Here is an 18,214-nt window from a genome sequence, read left to right as displayed (position 1 = left end):
TTCCGTGACCGCTGAAGTGACTTTCCCTCCTGAAAGCCTGACTCTTGTTCATTTCCTTTGGAACACTTAAGAACAATATGTCATTATCATGTTCACCTGGTGACGCATTATCACTATCTTATGGATCTTTGAGATATAAGAGGCAAGGACTATACTGGTTTTCCCCACCAGCATATCCCAAGAACCTCGCGCTGCCCAGCACCAAGTGCACATTTATTGGATGGACAGAAGGGTCACAGGGAAGGAGGAGAGAAGGTGGGTGGCTAGACTGAGTGTCCTCTCCCTCTCAATCTTCATTTCTGAGGTGCTGAGTGTCACCTCCTGCCCATCTCACCATCTTTGTAGGCTGCCACCAGCTGGTGGATCTGCTCATTGGTCCGAGAAGCCAAAATCTCAATGAGACACTTCTCATCAGTACCGATTCCCTGGAGAAGAACAGGGGCGTGTTAGCCAAGAAGGGAAGGCAGGGGTCCTGGAGTGGCCTGGGCTTGGTCACCCCCAGCACTCAGGGTGCTCCTACCTCAGCTCTTAGGCGCCAGTAGGGAGCTGCTGCCACAACACTCAAAAGACATGGGTGCTAGTTCCAAGCCAGTAGCTTGCTGTGTGACTTCTTGTTAAGAAATGCAACCTTGGGCTGGAGCCAAGGCAAATGGCAGAGCACCTGCCTAGCAAGTGCAAAGCCCTGAGTTTGATTCCCAGCACCTCCAGAAGAAAAAAAAAATGTGGTCTTGCCCTTTTTTTTGCCTGGTTGCTCCTTGAAAACAAGATGGGTCACCAGCAGTTTCAATGGAGCCACTATAGAAATTCAACCCATATACTGCCATCAGGAGAAAGACAGTCCTCAGTAAGTGGGACTGAGTGCTCTTGCTTGCATGGACTATCCAAGACAGCCACCCAATCAAAGAAGCTAGGCTAGGTGTTTATACATAAAAGACATATTTTAAGGGTAGAGTTCAGGCTTAGCAAGCACAAGGCCCTGAGTTCAAACCCCAGTACCATCAAAAAAAAAAAAAAAAGGAAGGAAGATATACAATCAAGGGCTTTTATTTATTTTTTTTTACAGGACTTGGATGGAACCCAAGGCCTCACGCATGCTCAGCAAGTGCTCTACCTCTGAGCTGAAGTCCCTGTATCAAGGGCTTTTTTCTTAATTTCCTCCTTCTTCCTAGAGGGCAACCCTCTGCCTCAACTAGAGGGACCCTTTTTCATACTGAGCAAATCTCCACAATCCTTTCTGCCATTTCTCCCAGCCTGAAGTGACCTCCACACTCCTAGCTACCAAATCCTCTCTGGGCCTTTGGACTTCACTTGATCCTCCCATCTTCCTAGATGTCCCCTTGGGCCATCACAGGCCCAGGGTCTTGCCCTGTTGATTCTCTTTAGTGTGCCCTGGCTTGTGGCTTCATATCTTCACATCCTGCTTCCTCCAGACCATAAACTCCTGTGTAGAGTTCTGAGCCGAGAGCCCCTTTCACGGGGCCGGCTTCACACTGACACCTGTCCACATCTGTCTGGAGTAGATTAGGAATCCACTGTGGGACAGGCTGCCTCTCAAAGACGACACACCTGCTGGGCAGATGGGACTTAGTGAATGCTTGCTGTGGAGCCCGGAATCTTCCATTACATCCACGGCCCATCCCAACCTAAACAATTGCACCCATACTTCTTACCGAAATGGCATCTTTAATTTCCTTGGCATCACAATAGGCAAGTGGCCTCATCAGACCCACAATCAGCCGCTCGAACTTTCCTGTCAGTTCATACTTCAAGTCTGCAATGAGGTCCTGGGGGTTGGGGGTGGGGAGAGAGCAGCTATGATAGGAAGGTCACATAATGAACACTTACCCTGACAGGCACTGGGCTTAGTAACCTACCGCATCACCGCTCTTGGAGGTGTGCGCTCTGATCATTCCCAGGACCCAGCCTTACCAACCTCAGGCAACATCCTGAAGTCACGTTGCTAGCAATTGGGCCATGCAAGTTCCAGTCCCCAGCACTGCACTCTTCCCCACCACTGTGTGCTTCCTTATTTACTGTGCACCTCTCCATGATCTGGGAGTCTTATTCCCCAGTGGAGCCCTAACACCTGCATGGAGCCCAAAGTACAGCAGGTGCTGTGAGTACACATGAGGCTGCAGGAAGAAAGAGCAAGGATAGGTTCAGAGGCAGAAGAGCCAGCACAGAGGCTGATCTGGAGGAGAACATGATGAAAAGAATGTGGGTAACTCACAGATGAGTGACAGCCTTCCTCCATCCCCACCCCACCAGCCCTGGGTTTCCATGGTTACCTTGCCATAGAGGGACTTGTAGCTCTGGGTGATCTCCTGCCTCTGCCTGTTGCTTCGGGAGGTGATAAGCTCCAGTATGGCCTCCTTGTCACTGCCTGGAAGAGGGGAAGGCAACTGTCACCCCACCCAACCTACCTCTAGGAAGCTTACCAGGATTGCTTTCTTGCCTGGACACACAGAATTGATGGGGACCTGTTAAGGCCCCAGCGAACAGGATCATAGCACACACAGTATCTAAGGTTAGAGGGATCTTCTCACTGCACAAGTAAGGAAACTGAGGTACAGAGAGGAGCAAGGACTTGCCCAAGGCCTCACAATGAGCCTGACTTAGAAATCCCAGGTGTCCTAACACCCAGCATGGTGTTTTTTTGGTCCCAAGTCAAATAAAAGAGAGCAGTAAACACCAACTTGAGGGTAATGATTGCCCTGAAGAAAGGCAGGGGAGCCATGGGGAGGGGGCCTATCAAGGAGACCTCAACTGCACCAAGAGGCACTCTTCCTTAAGTTGGGTGGCAGGTCTACGGAGAAGGCTTTCGTTACTCTTTATACCTTTTTGTTGACCTGAAATGTCTATGAATCCTCATTCCTACAAGACCCACTGTCAGGGGCTTGGCACCCACCGAAGCCCTTCATGGCGGTGTACAGTGCCTCAGCATCCTGGCTGGGGTCAAAGTCTGGGAAGTCACGAATGGAGCCCCGGTAATTGCCACCCTGTGGAGAAGAGCAGAGGGTGAAGACTTGCTGAGCTCTGTTCGCCTGCAAAACCAAGTACTGATCACATAAACCCTGGACCACCTGTGCAGCCTGCCCAAAGGACAGTGCCACTGCTCCAAGGTAGGGTGGCATGGCCAAGGCCTTGCATCTCCTGCTACCCCAGGAAAGGGTTAAAAAGTCTGGCTCAGTGGAGGGGGTGGAAATAACCTCAGTGAGACCAAAAAGAATCCCTCCTACTTTCATGGCACTTTACAGTCTACAAAGCCCTTTCACCTCCATTAACATGATGATTCAGAGTACCTTAGTGCATCTGAATAGACAAGCAGCCAAGTCTAGAGAAAGAAGCCACTTGTAGGAAGTCACACAGACCCCAGGCCTCATCCCTGCTCCCCTCTGCTCTCCAACTATAAAACCTTGCTGCTGCCAGCTACTCAGGGGACCCAGAGCCACTCTCAGGTTCAATGACAAAACGAGGGCTGCCCCTATGGGGCCAGTAAACTTAGCTGTGAACTGGTATCTAAGGACAAGCTGGCATGGTCTCTAGAGGTCAGGAGAGGAGGGCAGAGAGCCAGGGGATCTCAGACATCGGATCTAAACCTGAATGCACAATGGGCCGGTTCACAGAGGAGTCAGATGTGGGTCAGCCACTGCACTGAGAACTACAGGGTCCTGGAGAGAAGCTGGGAGAGCCAGGGATGCAGGAGCCCATCAGTACTTCACCTATGCCAGGCTCGACGCTAGGGGTGCAGATTCAGGGGGAGAACAAGGATCCCCATCTCTGTCTTTCCTGGGCTCCCAGCTGGCAAGGAGAGACCAGCATACAACTCACAATAAAGCTTGTCACAAACACCTGAAGAATTAAGCAAGGTAATATGAAAACAGCAGAGGCTAATCCCAGGTTTGGTGGGGAGGGGAGACCAGAAAAGGCTCCATGGGTGAAGCAGCTGGAAGGATGGGGAGTGCCCACAGACACACCTTCAAGGAGTGAGACACGGTCAGGCACTCAGGACCCAGACAGGCCTCCTGGTTTCTGTCTGCAGAGGCTAACTCCCCCGAGGCATGCATGCGTGGGTTCAGTGTTGCTATTTAAAGTTCCCACAGAGCGGGTGACCAGAAAGAGACACGGCTTTCTTCCCACCATCCGTGAATCCCCTGCAACCTGATCACACCCTGGGCAGAGAAGGAAAGTACAACAGACCAAATACTGGACTAGGGCACCTTGCAAGGAGCTCAGCTTTGCCTCTAGCCAGGGCTCCCTGGGCCTTATGTCAGACCTCCAGCTGGAGCCTATGACATTCCTGAGGTCAGCTCTGCCCCAGGCAGGCACTCTGATCTAGGAACCCCACAAAGTAGGTGCTAGACCTGGTCTGTGACTACTCAGAGACTGCCAATGGGGGCACTCAAGTCCTTGTCACCAGAATAAGTGAGGGAGAGGACAGAACAATGGGTGTCCTGCTGGAATTTTATCTCAACTCCAATCCCTTTTGCATCTTTGGACACTCCCAGTCCAGCAATATTGGAAAAGAAGAACAGTCAATGTCAGCTTCCAGGATGGACGGAGAGGGGATCAAAATGACTGCTTTGCAAGGAGACTTAAAGACACTTTAATTGAGCTTTCTTCCCCGTTCTTGGCTCCATGGGAGACTGGGACTGAGTCATAAATAAGACAAATACCTGCATGAGAATAACTGGATCCCCCAGCACCAAGCACTGCCCAGCAACAGAGACTGAAAAGGGTTGAGGTGGAGGATTCTAAAGAGGAAAGCGGCAGGGAGGACGCCTGCCTGACACTGGATTTCTGTCTAGTAATGTTCTCTGCAGTGCTGGAGACACCTGTGACTGGTGTTGGAGTACAAAGCTTTAAAAGATGTCAATAGGGGCCGGGTCCTCTAGAGTCTGTCTGGACCCTTTGCAGGTTGCTTTTGCCATGACCTGTGATTGCTTTTCTCTCCACCTGTCTGACCCAACACTTAGGGGGCTGGGGCAGGAAGAGTAAGAGCTCAAGGCCAGCCTGAGCTATACAGCAAGATTCTATCTCAAAAATCCAAGGGCTGGAGACATAGCTTAGCGGTAGAGTGCTTGCTTAGCATGCATAAGGCCCAGACTCCTTTTCAGCAGGCCATGACCTCACTTTCTCTGTGCCATGACCTCACTTTCAAGGCTAGAGCAAGGCAGTACTGCTATCTAATAGTTTGGATCCCAACTATTTCTCTCACACAGACACTCATGTTTCCAGGACAGGCAGCTTGGGCCACCCTACTATCCATCTAATTACCCTTCCATTAATTCATCTGCCTGTCCATCCACCCATTCATCCATCCATCCATTCATTATCCATCCGTCTATCCATCCATCTGTTCACCTATCCACCCACCTATGCACCTGTCCAACCAACCATTCATCTGTCTGTCTGTCTGACTGTTCAAGAAACATTTACTGAGCATCTTCTGAGAGCTGAGCTCAGGACCACTGAGAACTCATAGTTGGGTAGGTCAACTGCAACCATAATACAGTGTGGTAGGTACTATGTTAGGGGTAGCACAGGAGACAGAAAGAAATACTCCCTTAGGAAGCTCTGTGAGGGCAGGGACTATGTCTGACTTGCTCACAGATGTATTTTTGGCACCTGGCACAGGGCTGGGCAACTGGGTGCTCACTCAGTATGTTTCATAAATAGATGAATGGCTGAACATGTGCAAAGTAGATCAGAACAGTCTTCCTGGAAGTGATGTCTAGTTGAATTCTAAAGAATGAGTAACTGCTGGGCCCAGGGGTGGTGGCAGGGGAAAGGCATCGCATGAAGGAAACACACAGCAGAGGTCTGGGAGGCAGTGAGGAACATTTGGGAAAGCAAGCCCAGATTCTTGAGTACTTTGGGACTTATACCCAGAGTCCCTAAGCTCATGCACTAGGACAGGGCAGTGAGGGGTTGGTGGGGGGCAGGGGCTGCACTGGAATGTGATGCAGAAGACAGGGATGCTGCAGGGATCCTTCAGGGCTGGCCCAGGCCTGCTGCCTAAGTCAGGACCTGGATAAAGCAAGGCTCTAGTACCTGGCACTGTCTTCACCCATTAAACAGAGCTGACCACTCATGACACTGTCCCCAGGGTTTGACATTTTTTGTTAGGTTGAACCTAGCAACATAACTTGCCTTTTATGTAGATTAAAAGCAGTTAATAGTAGCAAGTTGCATATGGTTCAAACCAATCCCTTTCTCCAGGCTGACATGTGAGATCTAGAGAATTAACTTGTCTGCTGGGCTGTGGATGTGTTAGTAGTAACAAGCGCCAAGAGACACCTGAGAGCAGGTTCTTCAGAGTTTACAATCTCATGCCCAAAGTCACTGCCAGAGGAGACCAGAAGACAGAAGTGTGCTCCCGGGATGAAGGGTAGAAGACATGGTAACAAGCAGACTCCACTTTCCCACTGCGCTCCTCTGCCTGACCCTTCTTCTTCCTTGAAAAGCACATGTGGGTTGTGGTGTTGTTTGGGGAAGGGGCTGAAGGTGTCAGAAGAGGAACGAGTGCCACGCTGGGGAAGGATGGCTAATGGCCTACATATGTAGACTACAGGGTCAGCCTCCTATGTAGCTCTTTGTATAAGAATAATAAAATCTTCTAGGTAATTACCTGCCAAACAGTTATCCAAGACTCCACATGATCGTGGTCACTATGAGTAGGGCTAGGGCTTTTGCTCTGGTTTCATTTAGAATCATACAGACAGACCCTCAAATCATCCAGGCCTGGAGTTCCACTGGCAGTCATTCTCATATACATGAAGTCATATATGAAGTCTGTATCTTTAAGTGCCGCCTGTGTGGCTGCTCAGGCCTCTCCTCACCCACCTGCCCCTGAATGTCTGCCATGCCTCCAGCAGATAGGATCCTGGCTGCAGGTACCCATGCTGGAGGGAGGGGAGAGAGAGAGAAGGGACTTTCCACCTGAAATATTCAGCAGGTCCTGGTGCCAGCTGGTGAGCAGCTCAGGCCCCGGGGCTCTGCAGTCAGAGGCCCCAACAGGTTGCTACTGTAGCAGGTGTCCTAGGCCTCCCAGTGCAGAGGCAAATGCCCCAGAGACGTCTGCTTACACCATGTTCCAGCTGAGAGCAGCCTGACTGGGCTGCCCCAGGCTCATCCATGCAGTTCCTGGCGTTACAGGCATGAGCACCTGCCCTTCTTGCCCTGTTGAAAGTGTTTTTATCTTCACTGATGCATTCCAACCCACAACTTCCTCATGAAACTGGGGCTACAGAGCTGTGCCTCCTGGTACCATCTACGACATCAAACTCTTTCTTCATGCCTTCATGCCTCATATTCCTCTTTTGGAAGGGCACAGGGAGGACAAAACCAGGGTGAAAGAACACAGAAGAGTAAGCATTCTGCTGTGTGTGTGTGTGTGTGTGCATGTGACTGTCTGCACTCGTGCATCTGTGAGCATGTAGGGGTCATGGAACTAGAAGCAGAGTTAAGAACTGGAGGCAGTAGATACAAACTTCAGCTTGCTGGAAGAAGACCCATCCCACATGAGGGACTCCAAAGGCCCTGCCACCCTGGGATTTTCTTGCATGGAGTCTACTGGCTCTTGGTCCATGGCAATGAAAACCACTCTCACCCAACCTGAGAGTGTTGGCCAGGATCTGGGGTGCAGAGCTAGGATTCCTGGTCCAACACTCTCAGGCAATCCCTGACACAGTGATCCCTCACTCTGGCCATGGAAAGATCCCACTCTAAGCCACTCATGATAGGTCTCAAATTCTACCCCCTAGCAGAGTGATCAGACAGCATGAAAGACTAAGGATAGAGTCTTCCAAGTCACAGGGCTGGCAGAGTAGCTCAAGTGGTAGAGCGTCTGCCTAGCAAGTGTGAGGCCCTGAGTTCAAACCCTTGTACCACCAAAAAAAAAAAAAAAAAAAGAAAAAGAAAAAAGTCTTCCAAGACAGGAAAACTTAACCCCAAATGGGTGTGGCAGGCAACACCTCATCTCCAGAGCAGAGAGCACCCTCTATTATGTGTTTTTGCCTGTCCAGTATCCATTTCCCTCCCTGGACAACCACTCTTGGGCCATGCAGTTCAGGTGGCACCCTCTCGACCTCCTGACTGCAAGTCAGAGCATGCTGCGAAGACTCAGGCAACAGGAATCACACCTAGGACTTCTGGAATCATTGGGAATCAGTTACATTGTTTCCCCTGCCTATGAAGCCTAGAGGTGCTGGTGATTCGGTGCCAGGCAAGTCACTAAGTGGCTTAGGAACCTACCCAAGAATAAAGTCACTCAACAGAAGCCTGGACCCCTGGATCCAACTGGACCAGAAATCCTGGGCTTCCCAGTCATTTGAGCCAACACTCATCCTTTTTTGCTTGCAATAGTGTGCATTGTCATTGGTGACTTGATCTGAAGAGCTGTGACTTTTGAACTGCTCCTGCTCCTTTGGAGCTGAAGCCCTGCAGTAGGCCCAGTGACGCGAGGGGGACCCAGGTGTTGGGGAGGCGGAGCATAATCTCAGAAGGGAGGACTCTTACCTGTGCTGGCTTGGCCATGATCTGGAATTCTGCAGCAGAAAGCACTGTGAAGAAAGGAAGAGTTGTGAGATGGCCCTCTTCATTCGTTCCCAATTTCCTCACCCTATTCTTTTCTATAACTCTTCAGGTTATAGTACATCTGAGACCTGACTCAGGGCCAAGCACCATTTTTCAGAGGACAATAGCTAGACTAGATGGTGTCTAGACCGTCACATGAACAAGGGAAAGGGATCTGACCTCTGACCCACCACTGCCCGGATACCTCCAGGCCCCACAGAGTACATGCATCTCATGTAACACCCCCAGCCATCAGACACCCTTCTTTCCAGAGGAGGAAATGCAGTATGAGCATCAAAAGGTGTGGTCCAAGGTAAAACAGCTGAGAAGGGAATCCAACCATTTCCCGAGTCCAGAGCGCATGCCCTCCCTGCCTGCTCTCCAAGTCACAGTGCACAGCTGCAGGGCTCCTGGTGGCCTCTCTGCGGGTGTCCTTCCAGCCTGGGTTAGTGGGCACTACCTCTCACTTACTCCTAGTCGGGCATCACAGTAGGCACTCAGGACCCAGCTGCAAATGGGCAGCATTTACAAGCCCCACTCCACTAGGGCAGAATGACAAACACATACATCAAGATATAATAAGGAGCAAAGTGAGCTGGCAGAGTGGCTCAAGTAGTAGAGTGCCTGCCTAACAAGCGTGAGGCCCTGAGTCCAAACCTCAGTACTGCAAAAAAAAGAAAAAGAAAAGACCAAGAAAGGACAGGTACAACCCCAGATAGGTGGTCAGAGTGTCTCATGAGGGTACCTAGGGCAGTGGTAAAAAGGAACACACAGAGCACATGATCTCACTAGAAATGGATAAGGAATACAGGGTGAGGGTGTCAGAAGACAGGGTCTACAATGAAGGAATAAGGGATACAGGTATATTACCTAAAAACAAATGAAAAGGGAGATGTCCCTGATTTGGAAAGGGGAAGAGAAGCAGGTGGGGGGTGGGCTAAGGAGCACTCAGACAGGCAAGGAGGAGAGTTAAGGAATCATGAGCAAAAAAGCAGGGACCACGCTCTCCATCTGAAACAGGCCTGTGCAGTCTGACCTCTTCAGCCATGTACATGTACTACTTTTTAAAAGTAACAAACTTGATGGAACTTAGCAAGATCCAAGAGGGACAGAACTACAATGGTGGGTGAGACCCAAGTGACTTGCCAACTTAGCGCTCTGTCCCCGAATTTAGGAGAAAGATTGGAGAAATCAGCTCCCAATCTCAGTCCACAATTCTGTCCTCCCTTGTGGTCACTAGGCATGGCATGACACAGTGGAGAGAAGGTAGGTCAGATGGATAAATACTTGTTTTGTCACTTATTAGCTATGTGACCAAGGGAGTATGGCTTATTTCTGAGTTCAAGTTTCCCTTGAGCTAGGGCTTCCCTTCCTTGCCTCATAGGGTTGTTGAAGGATGGGACTTCAAAGGCAGAGCAGTCACATTCTCAGTAGGTGGTGGCATTCACTGTAATGGTGTGAAGTTGGGGACAGGGACCTTGTCAGTTTACCCGTGTCCCCACTGCCTGAGTATAAGTCCCCTAAACAGCAGGCAGCAAAGGACAGTCATCAGGTGGGGCTGGGAGTGAAGGACAGAGGACAGAGATTTGCCTGCAAATGCAGCCGACTCAGCTCAGCTCAGCTCAGCTCAGCTCAGTTTGAGGAAACCATGCTGTTGCCCTGGCAACCAGGGGCCTCTTGGTACAACTGTGCAGCTCTCACCAGGAAGTGGAAACTGCACCCCTTCACAGTGCATGTGTGTGTATGTGTGTGTGTGTGTGTGTGTGTGTGTGTGTGTGTGTGTGTGCGTGCGTGCGCTGACTTCCTCCCTAGGATTGGGCTGGGGGCCAGCTGTGGGATTCCCCAGGCCTGGGGGACAATGAGGGAATCCCAAGGCCATCAGAGATAGGGACTGTATGAGGCCCAGGAAGTCAGCTGACACAGGGGAGGGAGGGCTGAGGCCTGTCACCTGCACATTGAAGCATTTTCCTTTGGCCTTGTTGCTGGAAACTTCAGCAGCTGGCTGCCACCCAGGCCATCTGGATGAGAGCCCCTTTCCAAGGAGAAGCAGCTCATTGGAAGAAGGAGCCTCCAGGCCTTTAGGGAAATGGTCTCAGCTCTGTGCATCTGTGTGAGCACGTCTCCTGTGTACGTGGAAAGCAAGCTTCTTCCAGAACTAGATGATCAAACTGTGGTTCTGAGAGCTAGTCTCCCAGCTGATTCCAACAGCCCCTCCTCTAGAGGCTCAGAAAAGCCCTGGAACTAATCACAGATGTGACATTTGCATTAACTCTGGGTACAAAGGGCCTCAGAGCCCTCCCAGAGCAACTCAGAATACTTCTCAAACTGGCTGAATGTTCTATATCCAAAAGTTCCAGAATCCCAGGAGGCTCTGAGCGATCCACACTCTGTCTTTTATTTTCTAGAGGGGAAAAAGCATCTCAGGGAGGAAATAAGACTTGTCTGGTCTCAGGCAGCAACTCTGTCTCAGAGCCCCAGGTCATAGCAAGTTCCCACACAGCAGAGGGCACTGGCCAAAACAGGACATTGGGAAGGAGCCAGAGGAAAAGGCCCAGAGTCTGGTTCCTATTCTGCTGCTGTGCAACATCAGACAAGCCAGGTTTCTCTATGGGTCTCAGTTTCTTCATCTGTAAAATGAGGACAAATCTATCACTCCCCCTTTGGGAAGCTCTGTAGAGGACATTTTCATAGCACGTGCTCCTGGGAGGGTTCTCCCCCAGAACCTGGGATTCTTCCCCTTCCGGTCTCTCCCTCCCAATATGCAACTTTCATCACCTTGATCAAAACAGTTGCTCAAGATAGGCAAACATGGCCTCTCTCTCCTCCCAGCAGCCCTGAATCTCTTCTGGCCTAGACACCAAGGATGGTTTGTCATGGCTGATCACTCCAGAAATCTATTCCAGGTAGAGGCCTGGGTGGCTTTGTGCAGTGTGGCCCCCTACTGCCTTACCTTTTAGCCTGGTATCAGCACACCCCTCCTTCTGTCTTGGACTCATCGGGGTGACTCCATAGAAGCAGGTCACCACTGACCCTCCCACAGAGGTACACAGGGGCAACGGGCAGGTCTTGCCATGTCATGGGAAGGTGTGGGCTTTAAGGCACAGCTGTTCTTTACCAGCTTGTGATTTTTGTAAGCTACTTAAACTTAACAGCAATTTCTACTTTTTGGAAACTGGGGTTTGAACTCAGGGCCTCTTGCTGGAGCGATGCCTCAATTTCTACATCTTAAAAGTCACACAGAAATAGCAATTTGTACTGAGATAACAGATGAAAAGCACTTAGCACAGCGTCTGTACATGGTAAAAAGCCCAATAAGTGGTCATTTTTATTACAGTTAGCCCAAGCATTTACAATGGAAGAAGCCCATGGTATGGCAATAAACACAAACTTTTTAAGTCAAGGTCAAATTCAAGTCTTGACATGACAAATTCCTAGCTCATGACCTCTGGTGATTTATGTAACATCTCACTGCCTCAGTTTCTTTATCTGAAATGAAAAATTTTAAGGTTTTTGTAAGGTCCTGGAAGGTCATGTAAAAAAATCACCCAGATATGGGAGGGAGGGCAAAACATCCCACATCAAATACATTTCTTTGGCATATGTCAAGTTGATTACTCTGCAGACACAAGAAAGGCCGGGAAAGTTGTCCAGTTATAGCAATGCAGTACTTCATTACATGAGAAACGTCACAGTGGGTACAGGAAGAGGCTGATACTCCCCTTTCTGCTATGGGGTCTGACACCTGGCCCAGACAGAGAAGACCAAAGGTAGCCTAGATCTGGGAGACTTCACCTGCATCATAAGACAATCCTTGTCACTGTGCCCCCAACCTTCCACACCAGCACCCCCAACCTTCCAGGCCAGTGTCACCTCCCTTCCTCCCAGAAGCCCAAGCCCCAGCCCCTTGTTTAGCTCTGTAGAAGGCTCAGTCATCTGCTCTCTTTGAGCCTTATACATTGCCTGGCTTTGGTGACATTAACACAGATGTATAAGGTTCCCTGTATAAGGTCAGTTCTATTCATAGATTAAAATTCTTGAAACTTGGAAGAAAAGAGTAAATTTAAAACAGCCCTACACCTGTGTCAAAGGCGTGCCCAAAGGCCTGGAACTTATGAGCCAGTGGCGCCTTTGCTCACGGGCCTCCCAGGGTGCCTGGGCTTCAAAGCCAGCCCTCTAAGCTTAGCATCCAAGGTTCTGACTTCTTGGTCTTCTCCTTCTTCCTCTTCAGTCACACTCTCTCCTCCCCCTATGCCAGGACTGCCCTCCACCAGCATTTTCTATCCAGCCTTCTGGAATCTAGGTCAGTGCTTCTCAATTCTGGATTTATTAATACAACCTGAGGACTTTTTCAAAATTATCGAAGGCCAGAGATTGACTCAATGGTTCTGTGGTGAGGCCTAGGCTTTGGTAATTTCTAAAAACTTTTCTGGGTGATTCTGACTTGCAATCAAGAAGGTGAGAATCACTGCTCTCTGCTGGATTAAAAGCCACCTTTTCTGTGAAGCCAGGAGTGATTTCTTCCTCTTGGGAACCCCACAGAGCTCTGAAACCACCTTTCCTGGACTGGTTTTGGTCAACCACTGTGGAGTCATTCTCCCTCCATCCATTGGCTGGAGGCTGCTAGCCTCCCGGCACTTCAGGGAAAAAAATCTACATTTCTCTGATTCTAATCTTTCACTGTCTCTGGGCTATTATTCCTTGTAAGTTGTAGATAGCCATGGTATGCAAAATAATTCTAATACTTGTTCATTCCGTCCCTGTCTGGGAAAAGTCCAATTGGCTTCCTCTCCTGAAGGTGGAAAACCCAGTTTTGTCTCTAACTGCATATTCCTTTCAGTATAAAGGTATCTACGACTCCATTTTGAGCTGTTACTAGCATCTGGTTGGACTGGCCATTTGTTAATGAGCAGAATAAAATCTTTTGCAACACAAGACCATTTTATATCTGTGATTTCTGATTTTACCCTTTTTTGAAAATTATTACTGTGTATCTTCTTCGCTATAAACTGTTAGAAGTTAAATACCTGCCTATGGCAAGTGGAGGTGGCTCCTAAGGATTTTTGGGTAACATTCACTGAATGACTATGACAGCTTTTTTTCTTCTTTTGGTGGTACTGGGGTTTGAACTCAGGGCCTTGAGCTTGTCAGGCAGGCGCTCTACCACTTGAGGAACACTGCCAGCCCTTTTTACTTTAGCTGTTTTTTCAATAGGGTCTTGCATTTTTGCTGGACAATCCTGGACCTTGATCCTGCCTCCCAAATAGCTGGGATAACAAGCATGTACCACCTTGTCAAGCTTTTATTGATTGAACAAGATGGGGTTTCCCTAACTTTCTGCCCAGTTGGCCTTGAAACTCGATCCTCCCAATTTCTGCTCCCTAGTAGCTAAGATTATAGATGTGAGCTACCAAGCATGGTTATGAAAGATTTCCTTAGTGACAGCCTTGAAAAGTCACAGGAAAAAAAAAAAAAAAAAGAAACAACTAGCCAAGGTACGCTTTACTCCTCACTGTACAGCCAGGAGAGAAAATAACTTGAGAGGTTAGGTAACTTGCCCAACTCCAGACAGAAAATTACTAATTAACCTGGGACCCATTTTTCAGAACCTGGTTGCTACTGAGCAAACCAGGCTCACTAGTAGGAGTTGGGGAAAGAACAGAAATGAGACAGACAAGAGTCCTGCCCCCACAAAGCTGGCAGTCTAATATCACAGGCTGCAAACTTGTTTGGATTTTATACATCATCAGCAACAAGAGAAAAAAATTGAACATTTATTATGATGAACAAAAATATACTTTTAAAATAGGATATTCAAAGTACATATAAAGCTTGATAGTTTCTTTCTGTACCCTGAAGACCATCTTCAGAGCCTCTTTGAGGTGTGTCCACTCCACTTTGAAGGCCCTTGGCCTATAAAATCTAGAATGTTTGGGGCTGGGGTTGTAGCTCACCACGTGCTTGCCTAGCATTCATGAAATCCTGGTTTCCATCCCCTGAACTAAAAAAAACAAAAAAACCCAATCTAGATTCTTCCCGCTCTCTCCTTTTCTGATGGGTCTCCCCCAGCCACAAGACGACACTTAGGAGCTGCCAAAGGCCCTCCAGGAACCTCAACTAATGGAGCCAGGGTAAATGTCATCCCTGGCCCTGAGCCTGGGCACACCCCCCAGCTACAGGCACTCAGATTTCTTAGAGAGCGGTGACTTCCCTCTCCTGACCCAGAACCATTGATCCCAGGCTGGACAAGGCCCCGAGAGGTTGTCTTGCTGCCCCAGCATTGGAAATGATTTGGCCTGGGTTTGAGACCCAGCTCAGGTCACTTTTATGAGGCAAAGTGCAGAGTCTCACAGTACAGCCTGGAGGTAGACTACCTGAGATTGAAGCCAGAGGTGCTATTTAAGAACCTGTGTGGCCCTGGGCAAATATTTCACTTCTCTGCACCTGGCCTGTATATAAAATGAGTATAAAATTAGTACCTCCCTCAAGAGTTAAGGTGAGGGTGAAAAGAATTACAAGTCTAGTGCTCACAAGAGGACCTGGCACCTGGGAAGCATGACAGAAGAGCAAATTTTACTCCTTCCTTACTTGTGAGAGCTGGTGTGTCCACATCTCCAAACTGAGCTAATAACACCACTGACTGTGTTAAGAGTCCAGCTGGGAGCTAAACAAGTTGTAAGGGTTCACTCACTATCAGTGGCCACTGATTTATAGCTATTACTTAAGGTCACCAGGATGCCAGTCTGGGAAAAGAACAACCGGAGGCTCAGATGGCCTGCCTTGTCGGGTACCACACCCTTCTGAGGTCACAGCAGTAGTACCCACTTCTGTTTTAGAGCACTCTACAGTTACAAGGCACTTTCATATCTGCCATCTCATCTTGTTACCTCATGAAGGTATCAGTCTCATTCTCCTTTTACAAATGGAGGATCTGAGGCTCACAGAACCCACAGGCAGGCATTCTTCCACAGCCAGCCTCTGTGGGGGCCTCTCAGCCCAGGAGGAAAGAAAGTGGGAATATGGTTGGATGTCAAGCAGTCTATAAGATGAAGACACCAGCTTACACGCTTCTTCTCCTCTATTGGTGGGGGCAGGGAGCATACTCAGGAATCAGTGTAGAGACCACTTCCTCTGGAGGTCTGCACCCAGGAAGTCTCTAGGAGAGGCTGGGTGGGGGTGCATCTGGGATACCATGGGGCCTCCCCAGAAAATGCCAGAGTGGTACAACAAAAAGAACCAGCAGACCCCAACCACTTATGAGCTGGATATCTTGGGCACAGGTCTCACCCCTCCAGAAAGGAAGGAACTGGGCCCAGCTGGGTAGGTGTGCCCAGGGCACCCAGTTGATTGGTGACAGGGTAGAGGCTGGGCTGGGGCCTGGTGTCCCTGGGCTCCATCTGGGTGCTGCAGTGCAGATGTTCCAGCCCCTGGCAGCCACCCAGAACTGCAGAGTCCCACCCCCACCCTGCCCCAGGATTTGCCTGCAGAGCCAGGCTCTGGCCTTCCCAGGGCAGCCCCCGACTCTGCACTCTCCCAGCAACAAACCAAACCACAAATCCATTCTACATCCCAGCAGACAGAGCCTTAGGAACAAAGAGTAGGAAGTAAAGATGGATGAGTGACAGTCACAGTTGCAGAGGGGGATGGAGGCCTCTGCCTTCCTCCCTGTCCAGCCCCACCCAACTCCCACAATCCTAAATCTTAGAACAGCTGCATGCTGCTAGGAGGCCATCACTGAATAGTTCAGCAGTCTGCTACAAGCAACAAAAAGCCCAGAGGGAAAAGGGGCTATCCAAGGACTTCAGTCCACCTGGAGCTGCAATCAGTTTTCCACGACCCCAGGATGGGATCGTGAGGTTCAGGGCCTGTGGGTTAGAAGGTCAGGGCCCAGAGGGGCTAAAATGGTGACAGATACTCATCTGATAGGGCTAACCAGGTCAGGGCATCCAGTCTGGGTGGGTGACGCCCTGTTTCAAGGTGTGCTTGGGGAGGGGTGGCGCAGTGAGGGGAAAATGGGCAGATTCTTGGGAGAAACCACAGTTCTTTCACAAACCGGGGAGCCATATGTCCAAATTTGGAATTGTCTGGGAAGACCCACCAAAGTTTAAACAAAGGGAAGGGAGGGAGGAAGCAGGGCCAGACTGAGCCCTCCCAAAGGACCCCTTTTGCTTCCCCTCCCCCTTTCAGGGCCTACAAGGGTGGCCCAGACATCCCAAATCTGTGATTAAGATCCCCAGACCTATAATGGGTCCGGGCAGCTGACAAATAAATTCATTTTCACAGCCACTGTGGAAACAATGGCTGGGTTTATCAGCTCCGGATTTGGGAGAAGGAAATGGAGGCTCAGAGAGGGAAAGCTACTAGCTCAAGGTCACACTGCAAGTGGAGCTGGGCTTTGGATTCTGGATAATTTACTCCCATCTCGAATTTTGGGAGGATTCTGAAGTCGCTGAGCTTTGAGAGGCACACACTGGAGCTTAGGGGAAGCAAAGAGAAGGGTAGGGCCCTGCCTCCCGCCAACAGCCCTTGGAGGCTCCTTCACGGGGAAGCAGTGATCCAAAGTGGCAGGAGGATCCATGGAGACTGGGGTATGGCCAGCCGGTCCTTCCCCTGTCTGCATACAACCCTCCCCGACCCCCACACAAGCCATCTTCAGCGGGAGGGCTCCACACTTCATGCTGTCCTTGGCCTCAGTCACATTCTTCCCAGGGGGTCTTTAGACAGCGTCTGGATGCCCTCAGTCCTAGGCCTTCAAAGTTTCTTCACTCTCCCAAATCAAGGCTAGCGCCTGCCGCCTGCCCCCGGCCTTGGCCACACCCTCTGCAGAGCCCCCATCCCCATCAGGGGCGCAGTCGGCCCACGCCCCTCCGCCTGCAGCCACGGATCTGCTACCCGCGCTCCCAGACACACCCAGCCCGCGACACTCCAGGCCACCGCGCGCTCCATTCCCGCTCTCCAGAGTCGGGGCCGGGGCTTCGATCCGCTGGTAGCGCGTCCCCGCGGCCCTGGAGGAGGTCCCGGGATCGACTCCCGCTCTCCAGCTCAACCCACTCACCGCGCGAAGGAGGCCTGTCGCGGGCGGACGGACTGACTGACCGACGCACGCACGCGCTCAGCGGAGCTCTCTGGGTCGCAGTCCGTTAGCTGTGCAGAAGCAGCCTCGGCGCAGCCGCCGGCGGGCGGGTGGGGCGGGGCGGCGGCTCCAGACCCGACACGTGGCACGCAGGAGCCAATCCCGTTCGGCCGCTTTCGCCCCGCCCCTGCCCCGCCCCATTCCCGCCCCCGCCCCCACCTCAGTTTCTCCACTTTCGGAATCTTAGAATGTCACCAGCTGGAGGGTGCGGGGAGGCATCCGGAGAAGCTGGAACCACGATCAGTTCTCTGTCCCTAGCCCTAAGATCTAGAGAAGGGAGGAGATTTGGCCAAGGTCACGCAGCCATCCAGGGCTAGATGTCAGGGCTCCTGACTCCCCCTTCTAGACACTCACCCAAATTCTTCCTACTCCAAGGCCAAACCTTTGTTGAGAAGCTGAGGCCAAGCACCTTATCTGACTGCTCAGATTTCATGCCTCAACAGCCCCATCGGATCACTGGCGTTATTTACCCACTTTCCAGGGAGGGAGAACCCGCAGGAGGCCACA

General features: G+C 50.5%; 1 protein-coding gene across 2 annotated transcripts in view; it reads right to left on the bottom strand.

Annotated features, from left to right (window-relative positions):
* Positions 1 to 17,760, bottom strand: part of Anxa6 (annexin A6) — a 45,233-nt gene extending 27,473 nt beyond the window's left edge. For both annotated transcript variants that reach the window (XM_020176195.2, XM_020176196.2), the window contains exons 1-6: positions 17,630 to 17,760; positions 8,521 to 8,564; positions 2,909 to 2,999; positions 2,289 to 2,383; positions 1,671 to 1,784; positions 335 to 425 (exon numbers count right to left, since the gene is read on the bottom strand). In XM_020176195.2, coding sequence (XP_020031784.2) covers positions 335 to 425; positions 1,671 to 1,784; positions 2,289 to 2,383; positions 2,909 to 2,999; positions 8,521 to 8,538 — 409 coding nt within the window. In that variant the 5' untranslated portion in view covers positions 8,539 to 8,564; positions 17,630 to 17,760. The remainder of the gene's footprint in view (positions 1 to 334; positions 426 to 1,670; positions 1,785 to 2,288; positions 2,384 to 2,908; positions 3,000 to 8,520; positions 8,565 to 17,629) is intronic.
* Positions 17,761 to 18,214: the final 454 nt, after the last annotated feature.

Source organism: Castor canadensis, chromosome 16 (genome assembly GCF_047511655.1).
Source record: "Castor canadensis chromosome 16, mCasCan1.hap1v2, whole genome shotgun sequence".
Classification (NCBI taxonomy): domain Eukaryota; kingdom Metazoa; phylum Chordata; class Mammalia; order Rodentia; family Castoridae; genus Castor; species Castor canadensis.
This window is presented reverse-complemented; position numbering and strand designations above follow the sequence as displayed.